Source organism: Rhizophagus irregularis, chromosome 10 (genome assembly GCF_026210795.1).
Source record: "Rhizophagus irregularis chromosome 10, complete sequence".
In the NCBI taxonomy this organism is placed as follows: domain Eukaryota; kingdom Fungi; phylum Glomeromycota; class Glomeromycetes; order Glomerales; family Glomeraceae; genus Rhizophagus; species Rhizophagus irregularis.
In genome coordinates this window covers 4174764-4198133 of record NC_089438.1, presented here as the reverse complement: position 1 = coordinate 4198133, position 23370 = coordinate 4174764, and the positions used below count along the sequence as shown (strand labels likewise).

Below are 23370 nucleotides of genomic sequence, written 5' to 3'. Positions count from 1 at the left end.
CCTGACAAGGAGTATCATCATGAGCAATTGACAACAAATATCATGGTCGTATCTGACAAGGAGCATCATTAACAAATATCACGGACATAAATGTCCGTACCTGACAAGGAGTATCATCATGAGCAATTGACAACAAATATCATGGTCATATATGACAAGGAGCATCATTAACAAATATCACGGACATAAATGTCCGTACCTGACAAGGAGTATCATCATAAGCAATTGACAACAAATATCATGGTCGTATATGACAAGGAGCATCATTAACAAATATCACGGACATAGTAAATGTCCGTACCTGACAAGTAGTATCATCATGAGCAATTGACAACAAATATAATGGTCGTATATGACAAGGAGCATCATTAACAAATATCACGGACATAAATGTCCGTACCTGACAAGTAGTATCATCATGAGCAATTGACAACAAATATCATGGTCATATATGACAAGGAGCATCATTAACAAATATCACGGACATAAATGTCCGTACCTGACAAGTAGTATCATTATGAGCAATTGACAACAAATATCATGGTCGTATATGACAAGGAGCATCATTAACAAATATCACGGACATAAATGTCCGTACCTGACAAGTAGTATCATCATGAGCAATTGACAACAAATATCATGGTCGTATATGACAAGGAGCATCATTAACAAATATCACGGACATAAATGTCCGTACCTGACAAGGAGTATCATCATGAGCAATTGACAACAAATATCATGGTCGTATATGACAAGGAGCATCATTAACAAATATCACGGACATAAATGTCCGTACCTGACAAGGAGTATCATCATGAGCAATTGACAACAAATATCATGGTCGTATATAACAAGGAGCATCATTAACAAATATCACGGACATAAATGTCCGTACCTGACAAGTAGTATCATCATGAGCAATTGACAACAAATATCATGGTCGTATATGACAAGGAGCATCATTAACAAATATCACGGACATAAATGTCCGTACCTGACAAGGAGTATCATCATGAGCAATTGACAACAAATATCATGGTCGTATATGACAAGGAGCATCATTAACAAATATCACGGACATAAATGTCTGTACCTGACAAGTAGTATCATCATGAGCAATTGACAACAAATATCATGGTCGTATCTGACAAGGAGCATCATCAACAAATATCACGGATATAAATGTCCGTATATGACAAAAGGATTATAATTTACAAACTATAAGTGAGTATAATAATATATTGTTGGATTAAATTAATTAGCATGATTTGTTTCTATGACAAAGCATGACAAGTCAAAGTATATCACGGACATGGGTCAAAACCATGGGCGGACCACGAAGGATATAACCTAGACACTTGAGACATGAAATGCAAGGTTAGAACCTTTGTCGATCGGTTGAATGGGGTGCAGCCAAGGGCTCTTGCCGCTCAACCACGCTTTTAAAAAGAGGAGATTCTAGGAACCTATGTTCCTGGGTTCAGAGTGTCATATGATAACACGTTGTTGGTTACTGAACTATTCGATGCATTGTTTTTCTGTCAGTCCGATAAATAAGCTAACAGTGGCCAGAGGGACACTGTCTCGTAGTTATGGCTTTCTCAAACATTGTACTACATGATGACAGCTAAATTATTTTTCTTTGTGATGATCATTCCATACCGTGGAATACCTTTTACCTGTATTGAATTATCCGCCGGAACAAAAAATAAAATCCCTAGACACAAATGAGCAGTTATTGTTTCGGAAGCAACGCTGGGAGGAACCGAGATGAGCATAGTATTTGTCTACTACTTGTTCTCACGAGTCTATCCCTCCATGAAAAAATATTTTAGATGTTACTATCCCTAAGAAACCAAGAATACGCAAACTATTCCAATGAATATTTTTGCAGACAAGTATACTAAAGGCCCTTCGGGCATGATGTGGTACCAGAGAATCCTTCCTTATATTATTAATAGCTTCTGTCTCGTGATATTTTGTAAAATCGTAGTACTATTTACGATGATTAAATAGATGAAGAATAATAGGCTACTTGTTGATTTCTTTATTAGTATACATATGTTACTTGGATACGACTTACATGTTTGATATAGTTTGTTTCGAGAGAAGGTAATTGATATTGAACAACAAAAAGTCTAACATCAGGCTAGGACAATGCGCCATATTCTTTCCATAGAAGCTAGTTATTTTTAAGGGTAACAGAAATAACCATTATTTTACATTACAAGCTTCAAAGGAGTTCTAATCGATTTCATGTGCGATTATTTCCTTTGTTTTAATGATCTTGTAAACATTCCTTTCACATGGAGTAGAGTTAATAAATAGAAGAAATTACGATGAGAAACGTAGGTTGGCATTTATAATGGCCGCTGCTTTTCTCCTTTTTGAACTTCTGAGTACGGAAAACAGTTATTTGTTGGGGCTTTGTTCCTGATATATATGTGATGTTTTAATCAACTAGTTTCGAGTCCATGTTTTTTCTAACCGATTTCACAATACAGCATAAAAATATATAATTATCATTTGCCCTTTGGGCAGTCTCCGACTGATGCTCCTGCAAGATTTACAATCGAGAAACAATATATCAGCATATTTTCATATGTATTCTAGCTGAACTAGGAAATAACTCTGTTGGTTTGTTCTACTTCCAAAAAAATAGGGGTCATTTATTGCGTCATTATACGTAAAGTTAGCCAATCATATTTCATTATTTTATTGTACCATGTGTGATCTACGATTGTCTAATACCGGTTATAATTTCATGCGAATATATTCATATATTCTCATCGTTTTTTCTTCTCAAATTGAAAACACAATACCCGTAGGTATTTCCACCTGGAAATATAAGTTTTGCAACTATGTCAGAATATGTGCTCTGGTGCTTCCTCCAAGGAGATTCACAAAAGTTTCCCATATCCGTTCGCAATAGCGCAGAGTCGGAAGAAATGATTTCTCACCTCAAGTATTTGATTAGAAAAGAAAAGAAGAGTATTTTTCGTTATACCGACCCTAGTGACATTGATTTATGGAAAATAGAACTTCCATTTGACGAAGAAACAAAACTGCAGAACCTCGAAAATCATCCAGATATTGATACTTATGTTGAAGAGACACTTCATGGAAAAGCATTGCTTAGTCCAATACAAACTATTAAATTTATCTTCGGCCCTTCTCCTAATAAAAACCATTTTCATGTTTTTGTTAAAAAACCCGTATTTATCTGTTCTTACGAGTTTCACGAGCTTCATCATATAATTAATAAAATTATAGAAGAGCGTAAAAATCAAGGTAAGCTTTGAGCTCTGTTTTATTGTAAAATTATCGTTCGCAAACAAACGGCATTTGTGTGCTTCCTTTTTATTTAGATACACCTTCACATACTATGGGAGTTGGAAAAGAGTTAACAGAACTATGTTCTCTGGGAATCAGAGAAGGAGATATCTTACGCTTTAAAAAAAAGTATACGAAATTACTAGGCACATATGTTAAACTCGACTTTAAGGTAAGATAACACTTGGATGACCATTTTTACATTGAAGTTTGTTCTTAATATTCATCGTAATTATTCTCATGAAATCTCACGTACTTTGTTGGACAGGTAATAAAAATAGATGATAATAGTAGACCCTTGGTAAACATTATTAGTCCGCCATATCAAAGTGACTTTATCCAACGTTTTTCTGGTATAGTGAATAGCAAGGCCTATAAAAGCTTGAGTTATCTAGAAATAGACATTATCACCCATGTCGCCAAACATCAATGTATAATGGACCTTGAACAGGATCATCCTAAAACTAGAGAACGGATCGGCCAAATTATCAAAGAACTCGAAATCCAACATATTATTGAAGAATCTGAATACCTTCAATGGGAAAACAAATTGGATGAAATAAAACAGGCCATATTAGAAAAACAAATGCCCAATATAAACTCCAATATGCAATTTGAAGTGTTGCGGAACAATGTTAATCTGGGAAAAGTTAGTGATATAATTAAACGATATCTCAAAAAAGGATAAACAGTCGTTCACATGATTTCGATTTATTGGGATGTTTTTTATAATCAGTCAGAGATTGCTCAAAGAGCAAAATTCTTGGCGTAGTCGAGACATATCTTTAATAGTCATAATACTTTCAAGCAGTCTCTTGTTATGGGAACTTTAGAAGAACAAAAAATTAGGTGCATGAGTTTTCCTTTGCCTCTAGTTCTCGTTTCAACATTTCGTAAGATGTTTCCAATGAAAAGCTTATTACGTTGATTTAGAAATGGAGTAAAGTAAGGCAACTAGTTTAATCGAAATATGTGGGCTAACAAGTGGCTAACATGTTGAAAGGACAATTTTGTAAGCTAACACACTAAGCCATTTTCGAAACATTAGTTCCACAATTTACATCCATAATACCCTATAACCCTAAGGCAATTCTACGTTGTGACTAATAAGTGTGGTTGATGGCAAGGTGGTCATCATGAAAGTTAATATCTGCAGTCGACATCCTCATATTCTTTCTCTGCAGTTATTTACATTACTCTTTTATGTTTACATCAGGACATTATAAATTACAGTTGCACTATATCAAGTAGCGGTATCACTTTTTAATGATGTGAACACAGGGCATGATTCGATTGATTCGTACAACAGACACATATGGCATTTTTTGTTCGCAAATAATTTTCGATACCTCTGCCAATAACGTTTCACAAAAAGAGTATATAAGCCAATGATTTCGTGTGAGATGTTCACGTTATAGAAAATGTCTCAGTCTGATCTGGTTTTCTATAGGTTCCACTAACATCATTGACGAAGAAACACTTAATTCGCAATTAGTTTTTGAAACGAAAAAAAGTAAAAAAAAATGAAGATTGGGGATAATGAAATCCTAAGAAATAATCAAATCAATACCATATTGGAACGTTGAAGAAAATCGCTTCGCAATGTGGATTTTGGGTTTGTCCCTTCCATTCTTGGATTACGAATTAATGCATTCCGAATGATGGGATCCTAGCATTAGAAATATCTTCAACATCGGTTTCGCATATGTGTATATTGACGTTATTGTAGACATTATCCGGGCAACAAAAAATCTCTAGACTCTTTGCTCACGAAAACATTCCGGAAATCAACAAATGGGAAAGAACGTCTTGCCAAATTATCTGCGCACAATATGATAACATATATAGTATTAGATAAAAAAAAATGCAGTAAGTGGTGATAACGGGAGCTTAATCTATTTTTGTCTGAGAAGTCACACCGGTCCCACGACAATCATACCAATTACTAATCGCAGTCGCTAAGTCTATTATCAATTATGGTATTTATGTGAGCATGAATCACAGAGACAGGACTTTGGTATGTCCGTCTCATTTACTTCAATGACGAAATTAATGGGCAGCAGAGTAGGAGCAAAAATGTTATCTAAACCGAATTTATGTGAAATAATGATGTTTAATATTCCCAAAGAATTACTTTTAGAATACGGTCACCTTAATCTAAGTTAAGACTTAAGAAATGGAAGCATGTGGTGTGAAAATTTCGGAATGGGATTTTTAACGAAGCTGATGATCACGTCTCAATGTATGTTCCTCAAGCAGAAATGCTATATTTTGACAAAGAACAAAGATTCACCATCTTCTAACGAAGATCAGTTGGCACTTAAGAAAAAAATCGACAAAGAATGTTGATGAACGTCTTAGGAACGATCATTGATAGGGCAGAATAACATTAGATTCAACTCCAGGGTTTACGTAATATATTCGCAATTTTTTTATGTATTGGTCGCAACGATTTTTATTAAATGAATCATTGAATGAACTGTATCTCGGCCATTAATCTACAATTTACATGTAATGATATTTCGCTTCCATTAATCACTATGATGCTTGAATATGATATGGGTGGATGACATTAATTGTTAACACATACGACTTGTGCTTAGCTGTGACTCTTGGGTCACGGTCTCGTTGTTTTCAAGGTTACACGATGCGCAGACATTACATAATATACACATGACCTTTATTATTAGAAGTAATCACTGATAAATTCGTATTAGTGTATCTACCGCTAATCAATCATGGATATGACATCATTGATAGAAGAATGGTTCGAAGATAGGATTTGATCAACAGAAAGTTCTTATCGGTGTACAGATAGTTGGTGTTTCCGTAATCGAGAAACACATGTAATCGTAATCCTTAATGCGTTAGAAGTGTTTGAGAAAAAAATTAGACATGAATTGAGCCACAGGGAACAAACAACTAGACTATTATGTAATTTATGATGCCATTTTGAGATTAATTATGTATTTATAATTCAATTTTCATTCCCACGAATAACCTGTTATGTGCATTCACAATTCCGTTATCTGTCCAATCAGGTTAATCCTTATTTAGGATTTTTTTGTGCATCTAATGCAACCACTTATTAATGGGCGGCAAAAATCTATTATGATCGGCATTATATGTAATACACTTCATGTAGAAACTTGCAATTGTCAAGATCTACATTCTTTTACGCCCTATGAAAGAACGAAAGAACCCATATCAATGCTGCAGACTATTTGTAAAACTGGGTTGTCGTGGCAACGGTGTGCTTTTCGAACATTTTACAAATAATGTGGAAAGGTTTTGAAGAAACGACAGATGCTCGCTCGAGCAACCATATAGTAGAGAATTTTTGTTATCGTTCATCGTAGCACCACTGGTAAGAATCTCCAAATGTTTTACCTCTCGAAGAAGAAATTTATAGTTATCGTTCGTAACAAAATATCAATTTGATTTTTTTGTACTAGTTTATTAAAATATTGTTTCTCCATTCCGTAAGACTTTTTTAAAACGTATATCATCGTATAATGGTAGAGAATAATCTCGAGAAGATAACGTGAAGAAGACAAAACAAGCAGTATTTCTTTTATTAAATCAACTAGTTCATCATTTTCTTCAAAAGAACTATGTATTTCCTGCATTGTTAATAAAATCAAGGTGTCTTCTATATCTTTTTTAATTGACATAGTTGGTTAGTATCTTTGAGAAAGAATAATCGAACACGGATTTTTCTGTTCAATTTACGTCGATATTTGATTGGCTAAGGAACAAAATAGGGCTAAATTAAGTTCGTAACTGTGATTTTTGAACCTATGGTGTGGGCGTGTAAATTGTGAATCCGAGAAATAATAAATGGTTGTGTGCCGGCTTCACAACAGAAATTACTCAATGTTATGTGGCAAATGTAAAAAACTCGCTTCATTAATACATGCAAAAAATAAATAATTTAAACTTTATTTCGAGACAGGATGATATCCATATAATTGTGCGACAATATACGGATGTCGGATGACCCGAAAAGAGCATCCAAGATTATTGACAAGTATCTGCGAGAACGAAATTTCGTAGTTTCTGATTTCACTAAGCCAATAGATGACCCGTTAGCAATTAGACTAGGTTGGGACAATGGGACCTTTACCATATTATCCCGTTATGTTTTTATTATTAAGCTTAAAACTTGTTTAATATATTATGCGTTGCTCATTATTCCTTTTGGGTGCAATTATTAATCATATTTGTTATCGGAATTAGAATTAACCGTTCTTGGCGTTTTTGATTACTATGCACCTGCGATTTCACCGCATTAATCACTATACTCTATTTATCACCTTTACTGTATAATATTTATTTATATTATGTATGAGCGTGACAATTAGGTTGCTCCCTTTTTATTTTTTCCCATGCTGAGAAAAATTAAAGAACGATAAGATAACGTGTAACTTCAAATATCATAAAAGTTTTATCTCAATATGTTAGTATAAATATCTTTGAATTCAACTCACCGAATTATCAAACTTTCAATATTTTTATCATTGAAATATCAAAGCAAAGGGAGATAGCGGTATATAATTTAAGAATTTTTTATCGATGTTTATTCCAGTGCTAATTTTTAAGTATACTTAAATGCTATATTCATTAGGTGTAATTGTTGTGCCTCAGATCGATTCTTGCCTCAGATTGAAGCTCACGCACCTCAGATTGAGATTGTCATCTGACGCACCTTAATTGCTAATAAAAATGAGCTATAATTAAACATCAAAATTTCCAATTTTAATGTATTTTTAAGTACTAAGTAAACTTATTTATCATTATTTTAAGTATACAATCCTATAATTTCAGATTAATTGGAATCATACTTATTAAATTTTTTCATTTGAAAAATGACTTAAAATTTAATGATTTTTCAGATAAAACACAAATATAAACTTCAATATAAATCGGATTTACATAAAAATTTCAGGAAACATGTAACTCATTATGGTGCACAAGTTTGTTTATGTTACAAAAAGTGGTTTTAATTAATGAGAAAAAAAGTTTACTTATAACAGACTTTATTGAATAATTCAAATGAGGTGCGTCAGGTGACAATCTCAATGTGAGGTGCGTGAGCTTCAATCTGAGGCAAGAATCGATCTGAGGCACAACATAATTAAAGCATACCTAGAAGATTGGAAAGGTACTCATAAAAAAAATGAATGGTTGCTCAGATGTGATCGACAATGTTCGGGGAATTGTTTCTCGAGTAGAAACGAATACTAAGAAACATATTAGTGTACACAAAACATCAAAGTTAAGTGCTACGGCAAGGAATAAGGTAGTTAATCGGAGTGGGGGTAATTATTTAAGTTTCCGAGCAGACATAAATAATCCGAGTTATGGTCCAGGAATTGACAATCCAAGTACTAAAAGTTGTGCTGCTAGCGGTTGTTCTGAAAAAATAGATGATTCGCTGACTTATTGTTCAAAACATAGTCAGGTTTCTTCTAGTTCTTTGTCAAAAACAGTTACTAAAAGTGAAAAAAGCGACATTTCTGAAGAGGAAGGAACAACACACCATCCTGACGGGAGTGTAACCAAATATAAAAAGAGGTCTTTTTCATCTACAACTACAACTACTACAACTACAAATTAATCTTATTTAAAGAATACGGCGATCTTATGGTAATAATGACAAAATTGAACCAAACCCAAATGTTCTTGTTGATAGTTTCTATACATAATAATACAGGTCATATTCATATATAGATTAAATTATTGTTCCGTAATTGTATTGCAGATTTCTGTTTTTTATAATTGCTCATATATAAATTACTCCATTTTCACGTGTTTATCTCAGGGTCCATTGTAAAAATATTGGTATTAATGATAATCATGCTGTTTATAAGTCGCAACTAAAAAATTTATACTTAATGTGATAATACTATAGCTTTTCCCATTTTGGTCAGCAACAGAAGTTGAATAATTACCCATGTAGTAACGTAGATTGCTTAATTTCCGAAATAACACATAACACTTGTAATATAGACCATGTTTGGACTATTCCGATATCCGAACAAAAAACAAACTTTCTAAATATAATTTTTCATTTCTCATTAGTAAACATTTTGTTTTTCTCTATATGAGGCAAAGGATTCTGTCACATAATATCTAAGCTTTTTAATGATGAGAAATATGAAAATTTTTTACAAATATTCCTAACTACTGCGCATCATCAGTTCTAAGGTCAAAAAAGATTTTTACGTAACTAATAGCAAATGATAATGTAATGAACTTACTTTGAATTTGATGTCACGAACTCACGATGGTTGGACAAAAAAATATTGTATCGCTATAAGTCCATCGCTGTTTGTTTCTATGCTTGCATCTAGTGGGAAACTTTTATCCTCATGTAATGCTTTTTTGTACGAGATGCTTAAATTTCTGTCCACTAATTTGCTGTCATCCTATCTTGAAATGATTCTCATTATTCCCATATTATACTAAAATATACAACTACTAAGAATCAGAAAAAGAATATAGTCTCGAAAGCGGTAACAAAAAAAATAGATCACTTAAAAGTCTAGTTTCGCACCAGTGAGTAATAAACAATATATACACAGAAAATTGCGCTTACTAGGTTGGCCTTTAAGTTAGATCGCTAACCACTGAATTTCTTTTAATCTGTTCTCTTCCGATGCTGCTTTTCATCATAGCTTATACCATGTATATTTCCCGTGAAACTTTGTTTTCGTAATGGGACCGTAGTGATCTCTATGTCAAGTTTAACAGTAATGTTTTGCTTTTAATCAGAATGAAAATCTTCGGCTTAATAGCTTGTTATATCCGCAGCAACTGATTACCTTATGCAATTAGCGGTTAGTCAATGGGATATCATACCGTTTAAGGAAATAGTCAAACTGCGAGACTAGCCCTGTTCATTTCTGGTCGGTTGTATTTTTCGGTTGGTTTGTTTTGTGCCAATAAGATTGTTTTTTGCGGTCGCCCTAAAAACCCAAAAAAAATATTGGTCTAAAATACAGGAAAATCTGGCCAATCAAATTAAACCTCATCCAACCGAAAAATACGACCGAAAAGGCCTACTGTAACCTTGGGTCACAGTTGATTTAGTACGAGAATTTTTTAGCTAGAACAAAGTTCTTGGAATTCATAATCTCTTTTTTATTTCATAGTCTATTATTCAAAGCGGATTTCCCTTTGCATATTACATGATAATTATATGTTATAATTGATTACCGAATATTTTTTCCATGCAATATTCGGTATGTTATACACGAAGTATTATTTTCTATTACAATTGTTGTAACTATATTAAATTCAAAGAACCGTTCCTAAATATTTACAATCTTCTAAATGTTCTTTTACATAACTAGTAATGACATATCTGTCGTGGCGCAAAACTTTCGAGAAGAGATTACAGAAACATAGTAACTTTTTTTTGTTTTCGAACTTGTCTGTAACGAGTCGGCAATATTAGACAACAAGAAAGCGTGTTATTATTTTGCAGCAGTGTTCTACAACAAGAGCAATGAGATTTTCAAGTGGGTACCTTTATTAACAAACTATCATGTACTCATGACATCAATAAAAACATATCTGTTTTTATATCAACGTACAAGGTGTACTAGTTTTTTCGGTAACTATGTTACTAATGACAAGAAAGAATCCGATGTTTATAATCCTCTAGTGGCTAACTTTTCCTATCTTGTACTGGTCAATTTTTTTATAGTCCATTTAAAAAATGAGATTAACATAAAAAATGGATAACTTGAAATCTGGAAAACTTTGTTCATTGAAGCAGAACAACAAAATGTTTACTGATCTTTACGAAGTCGAGGCGGTATATGACAAAGAGGAGTTGTCCACACAGTTGATAGTGCAAGATAACAATGCTTGTGGATATAGAGTGCTCGATTTCCGTGAAGAATTTTGGAAGTATAATGAAACTTTTCCTGAATGTTTGCGTTGTTTTTCTGAAACAATTTATGGGGAGTCACCTCAATCACCCAAAATACAAGTAGATTTTTCATCACGGTCTGAGATTCCAAGGAATGAGATTGCCGGCATTCTTGGTCATATTACTAACAAAATGTTGGAAGATTTTCGTGATAATTTCAGTGACAGAAAAGATGTTCACAAGAGTCTTAATTGCTAGTCCGGATAAGATCTGCAGTGACACATATAGCTATTTACTATAAAAATTGGGGATAAGTAACATATAAAAAATATATTGTTTTTGAATCTCAAAGTCGTCTCTTTTTTATGGCGCCTAAAGCTCGTGAAATTGTTGTTACCTTGTTAGTAGTAGGTTCTATACTATTAGACTTGCACTATGGGCCATATTCGCGTCTTTGGTGGCAAAAAAATAGTGACAATAAAGAAAATGAAATCTCAAATTATTTTCCGATTCGTATTGGTCAAACCACAAAAGCTGTTCTAAATGAAATGGACTTTTATACCACTATTTTACTAGGAAATTCTGAAAACTCTTTTGCTCCTGGGTTTATTTGTACTTCAGGCGTCTTTTCAAGCAGTGTAGAAAGTAGTTCTTCTGCTGCAGTTTCGAATCTATACGCTAGCATATTTCAAAAATGAACGCGTTTTTCTGGTCCACTTGTAATAGGATGGAATGATAAGGATATAATTTCACAATTATCTCAAAATATTCCTTTTTTTCCTTTCTCTTTTCTTCTTGGAAAATATCTAATATTTGTTTATAGTATTGGCACTTCATTACGCGAAGATTGGAATAATGGTGGGTTAGGATACAAAGCTTCACTCAACAATAAATATCATGATAAACCGGCAATATTTGTATCTACAATTGAAGATAAAGATTGTACACTTGAAATTTATCAAGATTACAAAATTAAAAACCGGTTTGTAGCCAATTCTCCAAATGAAGTATGGGAAATTTCAAAGTTTATAAAACAATATAAAGGAATCCAACTTTTTGGCCTTGAAAATTCCTTTACAAGAAAATTTATTCAAGAGAATTCAAAACCCACATGCTCGCCAGATAATTGGCACAATTTTCCTTTATTAAAATCTGTATTTGATTACAATCTTAAACGTCGAACACTTGCAAATGTAAAATGGTATCAATTCTTTGAATCTTGGGCTAAGAGTGAAAATCCAATAATTGAATTTACGTCTAGTCTTGAGAAACTTTATCCAAGTGAGTATGAGTTTAGTGATCGAGAATTGAGAGCATGGAAAACAACATTACGTGCTGCAGGTTGTCACAATATAACGCCTTGGTCATCTCATGAATCTGAGGTATGGTAATGTGTAAAAATTTATTTTTATGTATAATTTAATTTGTAAAAATATGTGTAGAAAATAGAGTAACTAAAAATTATTAGTATGAAATATATTTCAATAGTAATTATTATAATTTAATTTAGTAAAAAGATATGGCAAAATATCATGTAAAGAAAGTATAAATAGAATTTATCAAATTTTCGTTACGAAGTAATAAAAAATCTTATATGTTATAGTAGTATCCAAAAAGAGAAAAATATTCGAAGTATTATTTATACCAATTATTATTTTTTTTTTAAAAAAAAAAAAAATTACGGGCAAAAAAAAAAATTTAGATTCTCATGACCCGACCCATCAAAGAAAATTTATGATATAGCAAATAACCACCATTTTTTTTATTATAAGCTAATAAAATAATATTCTATCATCACTCTAAGTGGCAATTTTGGACGCGGTCAATTGATTACAAAAAAGATGAGAATTTATTATACATGTTATATAAATCAGGATTTCTCCAGACCAAGCCCCGACATATTCCAAACCAAACTCTAATTTTTTGGGATTGCTTTATACGTGCAATGATGATAAATAATAAGACTCCAGATGGCAAGCGACGTATATTATCAATTATTGCTGATGATTTTACATATGCTGAATTAGAATTACAATTGGGAGTAAGATATTAGTTTCAAATTATATGAATAATTAATTCTTTATTTTAAATTCTAATATCAGATATTAAATATTTAAATTTAGGTCAGTGCACATACCATTCTTGAAGCCCGTAAACATGCACGATTTATTGGCTATGGTGTTCCACCACTATTCAAACCTATTGTTCAACGAGTTAAATTATCAGAGGAATCATTAGTTCAATTTGAAGTTTTTTTTTCAAACAAAGAAAATGTAAATATGAGTAGTTATAAGACCGATAGTGAAACTGGATTGCCTGTACTGTACCTTCAAGATACTAAAGCATTGTTATGGAAGAAGTTTTCAGAATCATTCCCTAATGGTATGCGAAGAACTTCATTTATGACACGTCTCCAGGGAAATCGATATCAATATAAAGAGGATTTGGGAGGCCTATGCTCAACCTGTAATGAATGTGGATACGAAGTTTTTGTGGAGATTGAAGATTTGATTGACAATTATGTTTCTGATATTCAATTACGGGTATATATTTACCTATTAATTAATGAATAAATTATTTTAGTATTTATACTTCTAATTTAAATTTTTAATAGAAAGAATTAAAAATACAAGCACAAGTTTTGAGACGTTATTTGCGTAGAATTTTGCAAAAGAATTGAATATTGATTCATCAGGTTGTGCGAAACATAGTAAATGTATCAGTCATTGCCTACCCCATGCATTTGGTGAATGTTATTTGGACCATCCAGATACTTGTGACAACTGTGAATCCCTTTTATCATTCTTTGATACTTTACAAAATAGCCTTGAACAAGAACAACAAGAAAAGTTACCAGCCTATCAAAATCGGTTGATTATTTTTATGGCACATCATGCTCGCAAATCTTACCTCAATGCACAGTTTAATGCTCAATTCTCTCAACTTGATTCAGATGGAGCTTTAATAATTGTAGATTATAAGATGAAAATTCTTCCCAAAAAAGCTCGTGAAACAAAAAATGAATGGTTCGGAAAAAGAGAATGGACGCTTCATTCTGTTCTTGTGTATACGAAAAATCTTGAAAATAATAACCTGGAAGTGCAAGCTTTTGACCATTGGTCTGGAGATACTTGGCAGGATGGGTGGTTTACGGCGTCCTCATTACATTCAGTAATAGAAACTTTGGAGCGAAAACCAAAATGGGTTACTATTATTTCAGACAATGGAGGACATTACCGTAATACAGAATTAATGATTATTATAGGCCATTGGAAGGAATGGTATGATATAAGTCCTCGTAGATGGTTATTTTTGGAAGCAGGTGAAGCAAAAACCGCAATAGACTCTCACCATGCTCAGGTATGAACAAATACCTGATTTTTTTGTATTATTAGTAATTGATACATATTATTATTTGTTTTAGATTTCTCACGCAATAAAAAGATGGGTAAAAATAGGACATGAAATAGAAGAAGGAGAAGACATTGAAAATGCCATCAAAGACCTTTCAGGTACTCATGTATCTCATCTTGAACCAGATCGTGATAAAGGTAAATATTTAGTTTCATTTTTTTTTTGTTGAGAAAATGAATGATAATATATTTTGAATAGAAAAAGGAAAATTAGGAACGATAAATGGTATATCAAATTGGCATGAGTTTACTTGGCCTGAAACAGGAGAGAACACTGGATATATATGTACCCGTGCGCTGCCAGAATTTGGTAATTGGAATAAAATTTCCCACTGTCAAATTGATAAAATTACAAAATCACGCACCTTTGGAAAACCAACTCCGATCTATACAACACATACACAACCTTCAAAATCATGGACTGTACCATTGACATCAAGAAAAGGTAATTTTTTCAACAAAATTGTTCCGTAATTAATTTGTATTGACAAACATCATGCTTTTCAGAAAATACCCAAGGAGATCAAGAAATTCAGGAAGTAAGTAAAACGAAACATATCAATGTTTATTTTTCGTCAGGATACCTGATAAAAGAGTTGTAAACACTAAACAGGTTGAAGAAGAACAAATCGAAGATATGGATATTGATCCAATATCAAAAAGGTATGTTGTACTCCTCTATATCGTCAGTGTTATTTGAATTATCGTGAATATATTCATATTTTTTGTTTGTAGTGCCATTGTATTTGGTTGTGGATGGGCACTATCTGAAAATTTAAAAGTGAATCAAAAAGTACCAACTAAACGAATCACAGAACATGTCAAGGGATTGCTTACTATAATGTTTCACTCTGGTACTGCTAATCCTAGGCTCAAAATGAATGCTAATGAAATGCACGAGGAGCTTTTGAAAAGAGTGACTGATAACGAAATTTCCAAAGATGACGTACCAAAAGTTTCCACAATTGCGAATTGGATAACAAGCATGTCACGATCATTCAAGAAAACCATGGCACTAAGGCTTCTTGAGAAAGCGGAGTCATCTGAGCAATAAGTTTGTATTCAATTATGCAAATAAAATTAGATAATTTTGTTTTTGTTTTATTTACTATATAATTTGTATCACGATCCAATATATGATTGTGGAAAGAAAATAATAATAATAAATCTATAGCTAAAAAAAAAAAAAATTCTAATCTAATCGAACCTAAATCAATAATCTAAATTTAAAAAAAAATAAGATTGCGAAATATTCTCAAATTGCACAACAAATTCAAAAGGACTAAAAGATAAAGAATAAAATCAATAAAAAAAAATAAAAATAAAATCAGAAAAAAGATCACTTCAGAACCTCTAAAAAAATCACCGAAATTAAAGGATTCCAGGCAAATCGTTCCTAAAAGATAAAAAAAAAAATCAAAAAAAGAAACAAATCGAAACAACACCCAGAAAAAAAGATCCCACTTCCGAATCTCATAAAAATTACCGTGAAATCCTAGGACAAAAAAGATCAATTTCCTCTCCAACTCATAAGAAAGACGAGAGCGATGAACTGTTACTAAAAGATAAATAAAAAAATCAATAAAAAGAGACAAAATAAAAAAAAATCTAGAATAAAAAGGAAAACCCTTCCCATCTTCGAACCTTAGAATAATATTTACCACAAAATCCAAGGATAAATCAACAAATTCTACTTTGGATCCATAAAGAAAGAGAAACAACGCGAGGACGAACTGTTTCTAAATATTGATCCACAAAAAAATTTACAATGAAATAAATCAACTAAATAGAAATATTTCCGACTTCCGAATACATAAACTGTTTCTAATGATGAAAAATAAAATCAATAAAAAGAAAAAAAAATCGTAATCACCAAAAAACTTACCACGAAATCCTTAAATCTAAGAAAAATAGAACTCAATGTTGACAAAAAAACTGTGGTGTCGTAACTTTTTGAGGAGTCTAAACCTTTCAAATAAACAAAATTTATATTACTTTATTATGGAAAATTGCTAAATGCATATTTTATAATTTTCATAATTTTCTTGGAATCCAGCGTTCGTACATAGTAAAGTCGTTAAAAATACAACTAAAGACTGTTTTACGAAGGCTTATTCGAATTCTCTGGCCTTTTTTGCATTAGATCGTATGATTTTTGTGTGCACAAAAATAGTTTGTGTAAACTTACTATTTAAGCGTTTTGTGCCATATTGAAGTGTTCAATAAGTGATCGGCGAAATTTTACCCCAAATTCTTATATCAAATTTCTGCTGATCATATCCGAATCGGCAATTAAGGAACTTGTGATTATGGAAGAATGCGGACAAAATACTCTTGGTATTTGGTCATACAGTTATCATATACAACCCGTGTAGCTAACCACAATGAAGCGAAGATTTTTGCAAGTAGAGTCCAGTTACGTTTGCCTAGAGAGATTGCTTACTCTTTCAACCCTTGCTATCTTAATCCTATTCATTGTATCCGCATCTTAGGCTCCACCTATTATAAGCAATCACTTCACAAGAAAATTTCTCCTCTTAGTCGTTCCTTAGGAACGGCAGTTGAAGTGGATAGGGATAGACTTTCGTTAACAGATTCTCGGTTGATCACTATAACAATATTCTAGCAGAAGCAAACAAGAAAACGAAAATGGAGTGTGATCCACCTAATACATCTTTACATAGTCCCTTTCACTTCGCACCTATGATGGTCTCTTTAGGACTGAACAGAGCTCATAATAATGACACTACGATCATTAAGGATGTCAGATGTGTAGTCGGTTTTATTCAACCCGAAACGGTTAACGAGAGTAGTAAAATAACTAATACATGTTACGATATAGATATGGGCCAACAGATGGTTCATGAAAAACAGTTGGCCATTTCAATCCCATCAGGTGATTATCTTACGACATCAAAAAATTTATCATCACTTCGTGAAAACAGCTCAGAAATTGTGAACATTTTGCCACATAACACAGGTAGTCACTCCGCCTACGTTGCTAAAAGAAAGTCCTTCGCAAGTTAAAAAGATTCTTTTCCCTAATAATCAGGATGTTCTGTAATCTCTACTTCTCCATCTCTGTCTACAGATACCTCTTCGGACATTTTAACAGAAAAAATAAGGAACGTTAACATGAAACATACTCATAGTTGTACTAGAGCCAGATCACAACGTGATCAAGATCATCATTCACAGAAAAAATTTTTCCGGATGATCAACATGAAAATTGAATTATAAATACGTAACTTAATTTATTATGGGTAACCTTATTAGAAATATGACTGATATTAGGCTCACTTGTCGTATTCATCGAGAGATTGATGAAAATTTTTCAAAATTCGGGATAGAGGTTCACACCGATTATTTGATCGATTCTCTAAAAAATAAAATTTTTGAAACTGTTAAGAAAATTGATAACAAAATCTTTTCCGATATTGATGCTACTGATCTAACACTTTGGAAGGTAGAGATCCATGATGCTGATTTTTCAAAACTTGAATTGAAGAATAATGGTGCAGAAAGAACAAAGAAGATCCAGAAAATAGTTAGCGATTATTGGAAAGAACAACCATCTACTGAAATTATCCATGTTATTGTCGATTCGCCCAGCTTACATTATAAACAGGAGAATGCGGAACTACAAGAAGAAATTAGAATCATACAAGATGCTAGGATGTTTAATCGATCTTAACAAGACAGTTAAGATATAATAACTCTCGTTGTAATAACATATTTTTATGTTCTTCATTATTTTCGTTACTATCAACTACTGTTTTCATCTCCAAGTCATTCCTTTAGAAATATATATTTAACCACAATATACCGCTTATATCACTTACTTTTTCGTTACGTTCACGTTATGAAGATATTTCGGAACTTGTTTTCATCATATCTCAATTAAAGACTTAGTCTGTGATCTGGTATATTCTTGATACATGATGAGCATATATTAACACTTAATGTATTTCGAAATATATTTCACGACAATATACTCGATATGGGGTATTTTATGCCCTAATTTATTTTTGATAACTTACCACAACCAATGATCGCAATTTCATTCTCGCAAGACCCGATAAAGGGTTGCAAGTTACAATTAAGGATTTACTCAGCGATAGATATGTCGCAGTAGCATATGACTTGTTCTCGTCCAATTTATCCTTGTTACTGGTTTATAAATTCAAGTTTGTTGTTCGTGAGAACCCAATATCTTTGGTGACATACATTATGTTTTATTCTGGTCAATGAATCTTTGTCCTGTAAAATTTAGAACACAAAAAAACTATGATCAGTTTATATGCAATATCCTCCTTATACTTATTATTAACGCTAGTGATTACATGGTAACAAAGATTTTTCGGATGTGCTTATTTAGTATTCATCATGACAAATAACGCCACAAATTTTTGTACCACACGAGAATGTGTAACTTCGCAATAGTTAAAGTGTGCATGTAACAGACTAACAAATTACAATACTTTTTTGTGTGTCAGGTTAAGCCACAGAGTGTCGTACAACTGTTACCTTTTACGGTTATGTCAAGTCATTATAAATTACTGCGGTAAAAACCTTAATTGTTTCACGTAGTATTTTACTTCGTAGGCATAGCCTAGTAAATGTGGGAATGATTTTCAACAAGGTAACAACGGTATCACTTTTAAGGAATAAGCTAGGAGTAATACGTGCAACAGTGAATTTCTCACATATAGTACCATTCGGAATTTTTTTTCCGCAAATAAAATTTTTTTACTCTTGTCCTCACTTACACTAGTTCGCACCAATAACATTTCATAAAAAATTAGTATATAACCCAAAATGTCTATCACTTTGTTCTGTCTTGTCCAGGGAAACGCACTCACAAACGCTTTCCCTGTCCACGTAGATGGAAATAGTCTTGTTGGTGACCTCAAAAAAGCTATAAAAGCGGAAAAGGCACCCGAGTTCGACAATTACCAACCAATCAGAACGATAGGGGTAAATTAGTGAAAAAACAAAAATGTTACACTGCCACAAAATAAGAAATAGCATAACCTTATGGAATATGTTATTTCCGTTTATATTTGAATGAAATAGATATAAAATGCACCCATATTTTTCAGTGATGTCGTCCATTTATTATTTCGTTGGTTGAAAGTTGAAACTGTGACTACTAAACGATGATACATGTGGGCTGTATCTGGAGCAGTTTTTACTTTACGTTAACTCATACCTAGCTAGGTGACAAAGTGTATTTCTTTTTTTGTATTTTACAAAGAAAGCTATCCTTTATAGAATATAGTGTACACTTTGGAGAGCAATCTATATATTTAGGCGTAGCCCAGTCCAATTGAAATACCCACACTAATATAATGGCTTCTAACGATTTAAAAGATTATATAGTAACCCTGCAGTGTTTAGTTGTTCCCCAAGAAAATATACCGAGGCGTAGAATTTCAAACAGACTGACTATATTGACAATAAACATTTCTGGATTTTTATCCATCGGACACCTTAAAGAAACTATTTACGAAAAAAAACCTACTGCGTTTACAAATGTTTCGGCAGACGATTTGGATCTTAGTTTAGTTAAAATTTCCTGTGAGGAACTTCTGGCGTTAAGTAACGACCCAGATCCATATACTAAAATATTACCATCGAAAAAAGAGGACTCTTGCCTGTAGAAGTAATCGCAAAAATATTTCCAAGAGACTCTCCGCCACCCTCTGAACATGTCCATATTCTAGTTGAACAACCAATATGTGGGAGCTCTGATGATTTCCAATATGAAATTCGGCCAAGATGCGAAAATGACAAAATTCGGATAACAACTGCGTGCGTTTATACTACCCCAGAGACTTCTGTTGTGATAGAATCCCTCCTTCGGCAAGAGATTCGACATGTTATGCACCGAAATATCGATAACTTTTTCGGTTCCATTTTTCCTATGTCACAGAGCCAAGCGTTAGTTATTGACGAGATCATGGAAAAATGTAAACAAGAAGAGAAATGGAACAATGAATGGATAGGATGGCCTAAAGATGGATCATTGGAAACCCAGTTTTATCAACCTGTCCTCGTCTTGGTAAACTATGTGATTCAGCAGTGTAATAGAACTTCTGGTAAATTTGCAAGGACTGCGGTAGTTCACGCTAACTGCTGTCCGATACAAAATCGAATATGCGCAGTGGCTCGTAAACCAGATATCGTTTTAGTCGATTGTAGCAATGTCCAACGAAGAGAAGGGGAACCTGTAGTACATTGGAGCGATATTCACGTTGTGGGTGAAATAAAGCGTACAGACAAAAATGACAACGTAAACACGGATCTAGAACTGGCGGGATATGTTCGTGAAATTTTTGGCAATCAACCAACTAGAAGGTTTGTTTTTGGGTTTACGATATACGGGGCATCAATCCGTATTTGGCTTTTTGATCGTTCAGGAGGCATTGGCTCCCATGCTTTTAGCATACATAAAGATCTGAAAATGTTTATTTGAGTTATCACTGAGTTTGCGACTATGGAAGATTCTCAGCTTGGCTATGACCCCTCTGTCCTAGTCTACCCTTTTAGTATTGGTCGTATGGATTTTAAAAAAGATATGCATTCAGTATCGGAGGGACAAAGTGGTATCACAGCAGAAAGTAAAATCGAACGATTTGTATTAGTTAAAAAAATATTTCATCGGGCTGTCATATGCGGCCGTGCTACTGTCTGTTGGAAAGCACATCGTCTGGACGAGGATGGTAAAGAACTAATGGACAAAGCGTATATTATAAAAGACTCCTGGCGTTCCACCTTACGGGATTATACAGAAGGCGACCTTCTTAAGAAAGCAACGATTGCATTAAAAGATACTGTGAATTCTCGAGTTACGAAGTACTACTACCACGAAGATGTTACTATCTTTCCAATATCTGATCCCGCTGTTTACCAACAGTCTCAAGGGAGCAAAATAGTTGATGACACGTTTGAATGTATTAGAAAGAAGCTTTTTCTGTCTCTTGATGACAACGGTAGAGTGGATTCTGAATTTCACGCCAACAATCCCGCAGGGAATCCAGATTGTGAGATTCACGAGCCTCTTCAGAGTTGTTCGATAGGTTCAACTTCGTCTGCTGTCAATGTTAACAACATTCCGTTAAAAAAGCCAGAATATCGAATCCATACTAGACTGGTAACATCTACGTATGGGAAACCTATTTACTATTTTAATGACCATTTGGAACTACTAGTTGCTTTTCGTGATGCCATCAAAGGACATCGTAATTTGTATCAAATAGCTAGAATTCTTCACAGGGATATCTCACTGTACAACATTTTGATAGGAGATGATGGACGGGGATTTATTATCGATTTGGATTATGCGATTGATACTGGCTCGTGTCAAGAAAAGAATAAAGTACAAGGGCATCGAACAGGAACATTACCCTTTATGGCAATTGATATTCTTCTGCAACAGTCAGCTCATGGTTTTCAACATGACCTAGAATCTTTCTTCTACGTATTATGTTGGATCTGTTGTGAATTTGAAGGACCTTGTGGTACACCACGTGATAAAGGGTGTGAAAGAAAAAATTTGATCGCATGGGCTACTGGTCTTCCAGAAAACATTGGCTTTATGAAGCTTGGGATGATGCAACAATTTGATTATGTTATGGATACTTTCTCGCCCTATTTTAAGAGTTTCCATCATTTCATGAGAAAGTTACACAAAATGATGTTTACCGCCGGGAGGATAAAACATGATATATCATACGAAAAAATACTAAAAGTATTTCAAGATGAAATTAAAAGAAGGGACGATGAGAATTTGCCAACTAATTTTGGGGATCTAGGAATTGGCACATAATCGGTTCTCTAGTATTGTATATGGGATAGGAAGGACTAATATGCCCAACCAGATTTCTGCGTAGACATTATAATCAGTCGAAGACTGCTCGAAGAGCACATGATCTATAATATTTTTTATCAGATGTGTATAGTGTGACCACCTGCGTTATCATAATATAGATAGTATATACGTTTTCATTTGTTGTATAACTACGAAAAAAACATTAACAGAGAATTTATGGATAGAATGTTATTACAATAAAGCGTTCGAGATTGTATTCTCAATTCTTGATTCTTGATCCTTGTATACGAAAGCCCATGCTATTTGTGTATCTTATTTTCTCGTTAACATTTCTTTTAGTATACAGATTGAAGTGATTAACAATAGAACTATCTTCAGATTTTCCGGAGATTATCCGCCACCCATAGATTCTTCAGAAAAATATGACGTGTGTTACCAGGCCACAAAAAGAATGTAACTCAACTGTGACCCTCGGGTCACAGTCTCGTTGTACACAATGTGCAGACCTACCAATAAAAATATAATCTCGTGATCCATATTATTAGGGTAATTTTTGTTACCAGATTTCACTAATGCCTTGCCGAATATGTCAAGTGTAATAAAGTTTGTGAACGATTTTGTAAAAATTTAATTGGCTAATTAAGAGATCATCACGTGAAATTAAACCAATAAATGTGTAACGTTTAGTGGGAGTTTATGAAGGAGAGTTGTTAGATTCTTACAATATTTTAACGCACCTAAAATTCTCTTTTATATTTCACTTCAATCAGTCTCTATAAAATAGTTATCAAACCCAAGGGGCGATAAGAAGCAAAAACTTGTTTAGGTTTATGATCATTATTTGTAGAAGAAGCAAAAGTTCTATGTTCTGCCATTTCGTAGCATTTTTGCCATAACTTGCTCTCGTT

General features: G+C 33.3%; 10 protein-coding genes across 10 annotated transcripts; 9 read left to right on the top strand and 1 right to left on the bottom strand.

The window, feature by feature from the left end:
* Positions 1-2861: 2861 nt before the first annotated feature.
* OCT59_002375 (uncharacterized protein) lies at positions 2862-4021 on the top strand (the record flags this gene model as incomplete). The annotated part of the gene is made up of 3 exons (XM_025328169.1): positions 2862-3291; positions 3369-3505; positions 3602-4021. 3 exons carry the CDS (start codon positions 2862-2864, stop codon positions 4019-4021), a joined length of 987 nt encoding a protein of 328 aa, XP_025167804.1.
* A 4491-nt stretch (positions 4022-8512) lies between these two features.
* On the top strand, positions 8513-8953 carry OCT59_002374 (uncharacterized protein; the record flags this gene model as incomplete). Its single annotated transcript, XM_066144455.1, has 1 exon — positions 8513-8953. One exon carries the CDS (start codon positions 8513-8515, stop codon positions 8951-8953), a length of 441 nt encoding a protein of 146 aa, XP_065995617.1.
* Positions 8954-11077: 2124 nt separating this feature from the next.
* OCT59_002373 (uncharacterized protein) lies at positions 11078-11473 on the top strand (the record flags this gene model as incomplete). Its single annotated transcript, XM_025311844.1, has 1 exon — positions 11078-11473. One exon carries the CDS (start codon positions 11078-11080, stop codon positions 11471-11473), a length of 396 nt encoding a protein of 131 aa, XP_025167803.1.
* A 107-nt stretch (positions 11474-11580) lies between these two features.
* OCT59_002372 (uncharacterized protein) lies at positions 11581-12606 on the top strand (the record flags this gene model as incomplete). The annotated part of the gene is made up of 2 exons (XM_066144454.1): positions 11581-11860; positions 11942-12606. The coding sequence occupies 2 exons, from the start codon at positions 11581-11583 to the stop codon at positions 12604-12606; spliced, it is 945 nt and encodes a 314-aa protein (XP_065995616.1).
* A 557-nt stretch (positions 12607-13163) lies between these two features.
* OCT59_002371 (uncharacterized protein) lies at positions 13164-15682 on the top strand (the record flags this gene model as incomplete). Its single annotated transcript, XM_066144453.1, has 8 exons — positions 13164-13256; positions 13339-13758; positions 13877-14575; positions 14640-14766; positions 14828-15073; positions 15136-15167; positions 15242-15291; positions 15364-15682. The coding sequence occupies 8 exons, from the start codon at positions 13164-13166 to the stop codon at positions 15680-15682; spliced, it is 1986 nt and encodes a 661-aa protein (XP_065995615.1).
* A 219-nt stretch (positions 15683-15901) lies between these two features.
* OCT59_002370 (uncharacterized protein) lies at positions 15902-17104 on the bottom strand (the record flags this gene model as incomplete). Its single annotated transcript, XM_066144452.1, has 8 exons — positions 15902-15910; positions 15995-16024; positions 16115-16123; positions 16290-16367; positions 16432-16452; positions 16514-16596; positions 16694-16724; positions 17072-17104. 8 exons carry the CDS (start codon positions 17102-17104, stop codon positions 15902-15904), a joined length of 294 nt encoding a protein of 97 aa, XP_065995614.1.
* A 173-nt stretch (positions 17105-17277) lies between these two features.
* On the top strand, positions 17278-17868 carry OCT59_002369 (uncharacterized protein; the record flags this gene model as incomplete). The annotated part of the gene is made up of 2 exons (XM_066144451.1): positions 17278-17608; positions 17681-17868. 2 exons carry the CDS (start codon positions 17278-17280, stop codon positions 17866-17868), a joined length of 519 nt encoding a protein of 172 aa, XP_065995613.1.
* A 40-nt stretch (positions 17869-17908) lies between these two features.
* On the top strand, positions 17909-18322 carry OCT59_002368 (uncharacterized protein; the record flags this gene model as incomplete). Its single annotated transcript, XM_066144450.1, has 1 exon — positions 17909-18322. One exon carries the CDS (start codon positions 17909-17911, stop codon positions 18320-18322), a length of 414 nt encoding a protein of 137 aa, XP_065995612.1.
* Positions 18323-19979: 1657 nt separating this feature from the next.
* On the top strand, positions 19980-21106 carry OCT59_002367 (uncharacterized protein; the record flags this gene model as incomplete). Its single annotated transcript, XM_066144449.1, has 2 exons — positions 19980-20229; positions 20292-21106. 2 exons carry the CDS (start codon positions 19980-19982, stop codon positions 21104-21106), a joined length of 1065 nt encoding a protein of 354 aa, XP_065995611.1.
* Positions 21107-21127: 21 nt separating this feature from the next.
* Positions 21128-22459, top strand: OCT59_002366 (uncharacterized protein; the record flags this gene model as incomplete). Its single annotated transcript, XM_025308790.2, has 1 exon — positions 21128-22459. One exon carries the CDS (start codon positions 21128-21130, stop codon positions 22457-22459), a length of 1332 nt encoding a protein of 443 aa, XP_025167798.2.
* Positions 22460-23370: the final 911 nt, after the last annotated feature.